General features: G+C 37.2%; 1 protein-coding gene across 1 annotated transcript in view; it reads left to right on the forward strand.

The window, feature by feature from the left end:
* Window positions 1-2,106, forward strand: part of emc2 (ER membrane protein complex subunit 2) — a 47,540-nt gene that overhangs the window by 24,081 nt on the left and 21,353 nt on the right. Inside the window, exon 5 of the mRNA XM_037677169.1 lies at window positions 1,187-1,244. Within this exon, the coding sequence (XP_037533097.1) occupies window positions 1,187-1,244 (58 nt within the window). The remainder of the gene's footprint in view (window positions 1-1,186; window positions 1,245-2,106) is intronic.

The raw sequence follows: 2,106 nt of genomic DNA on the forward strand, positions 1-2,106 counted from the left end.
GATCTTAGTGTAAACAATAGTAGATCTTAGTGTAAACAATAGTAGATTTTAGTGTAAAACTCTGGTCTGATGGTGGGACATATGTCTCTCTTGTAAATGAGCCCCCGAGGCTCAATGGGATTAACCTGTCTAAATAAAGGTTGAATGTCAGAGTCAGATTCAGAGAGATTTATTTGTCATACACGTACATTTGTCATGCACTCCTTCAAAGAAGTTACTTTTTAACTTTAGCCTGCTTTAAGCAGAACAGAAGTAATGATAATTCATTAGATTGTTTATTACATAGCACTGGTACGTTTACTGGTTTATCAGTTGTGTGAAAGTTGATGTGGTAATTGAGATTGATTTCTTTAGCACTGTTAAATTAAATAAACTGCACACTTGGATCTAATTGGCTACAGACAAAACTTCAAACACTATGGGCCTTCCCCTTCACACACAAACATGCCCACTTGGTTCTTAAATAAATAAAGCAATTCCAAGTGGCTTGTGAGTGGTTGCCTGGTGCCATCTAAAATCTCCCAAAGTGTGGCTGAGTAATAAAGTGAATGTGAGAGAAGCATCAGTGTTGGAAATGAGGCTGCTCATTGCTAATGGGAACCAGAGTTGCTTCCGTCTGTTGCCGGCTGTGGGCAAGATGGTTTTTAATCACAGAGCTCTTTGTAAGACTGTTTATACTTCAGCATAAAGTACCAATAGAAGAAAAAAAAATCAAGACTCATACCTCAGTGCCTGATGTGACATGACTAGTGAGGTGCACATTTAAATTGCTCTGCTGTATTATTTGACGTTCAAAGCTCCTAAATTGTCCCTTTAAATAGAATCATGTGGGCTGTCCAAAACTTTAGACACAGCTGCAAGTTTGACAGATGTAAAGTAGCAATTTTATTTGTATAAAGGTAAATAAAATATAAGTAAATACAAATTCATGACTCATTGTGAAGAGTTTCAAGCCTTACAAGGTCAGCGGTGTGACTAGTAAAACAAACACAAGTGTTTTATTTCTTCCTTTATATGACGATTGATTTCTGTAGAGTCTCACTTTAATCAGAATCTTGCCACTCTGTTTACACAACCTTAATTACCCTAAACTCTGTGATTTTTCCCACTACCTCATTTTACCCATGCGAGGGCTGTGATTGGACAAAAAGCTAAATTCTATTTGTTTTTGTTTGTTTTTATGAAGGTATGATGAGGCCAACAAGCACTATGATGCCATTCTCCAAGAAGACCCCACCAATACGGTAAGAGTAAGGACGAAAGGGAAAAGTCCCTCTGCTCAGCATCACAGTTTACCTCACTTTGTGGTCTCAGCTTTTGAAAGGTTTTAAATCTGTCAAGGCACTTTAGTGTTAGCAGTCAGAGTTCATGAAGCTAAAGTCGCTTGGCCTTTCTGGACTCAAATAGGGCACTATTTGCAACTGTTGCAGGGTGGGGGCTGTGTGGTGGGGGTGATTCATGATCTAAGTCAGTGTTAGATATGTTTGGGAGGAAGTAAAATGTTATTAATGGTTTGGTCTTTGAAGATGGTGATTTATTAGACCTTTCTGACTCCCCAAGCCCCTGGTCCACCTTCTCTTTTGGCTCCATTGGCTTCAAGTGCAAAGTCTGCTTTGTGGTAACTTGGTAGCAGAAAACTGAGACATAATCTTGACATCTTTTAAGTTTATTTCCTCTTTTAATCTTATAGTTCATCCCTATGAAAAGATGTGGCTGTTTATTTAAATGGTCTTTATCCAGTCGAGTCCTGTCCTTATATTTATTGTACCTGCAGGGGATTGTTTTCCTAAGTGCTTCAACTATGCAAGTGTATTTTTAGAGTTGTATTTCTTTATTTTTTAAAGAAGCCATAACTTGATTTTTTTAAGCTTCATCCCTCCAACTCTTCCTGAGAAATGTTCTACAAGTTTCTACTGCCATGCTGACACGTGGATTGGTTTAGAGGAGTTGGGTTTTTTTCTCGGACATCATGCAGACATTCTTCATACTGTCAGATATCTAGTAGAACAAAACCAAGCTTTCAAAATAACAAAAAAAAAACCAATATGTTTTTAACACTATCCAAGTAACTGCCAGATATTATATATATATATATATATATATATA

This window comes from Nematolebias whitei, chromosome 5 (assembly GCF_014905685.2).
Source record: "Nematolebias whitei isolate Nwh7 chromosome 5, NemWhi1, whole genome shotgun sequence".
Lineage (NCBI taxonomy): Eukaryota > Metazoa > Chordata > Actinopteri > Cyprinodontiformes > Rivulidae > Nematolebias > Nematolebias whitei.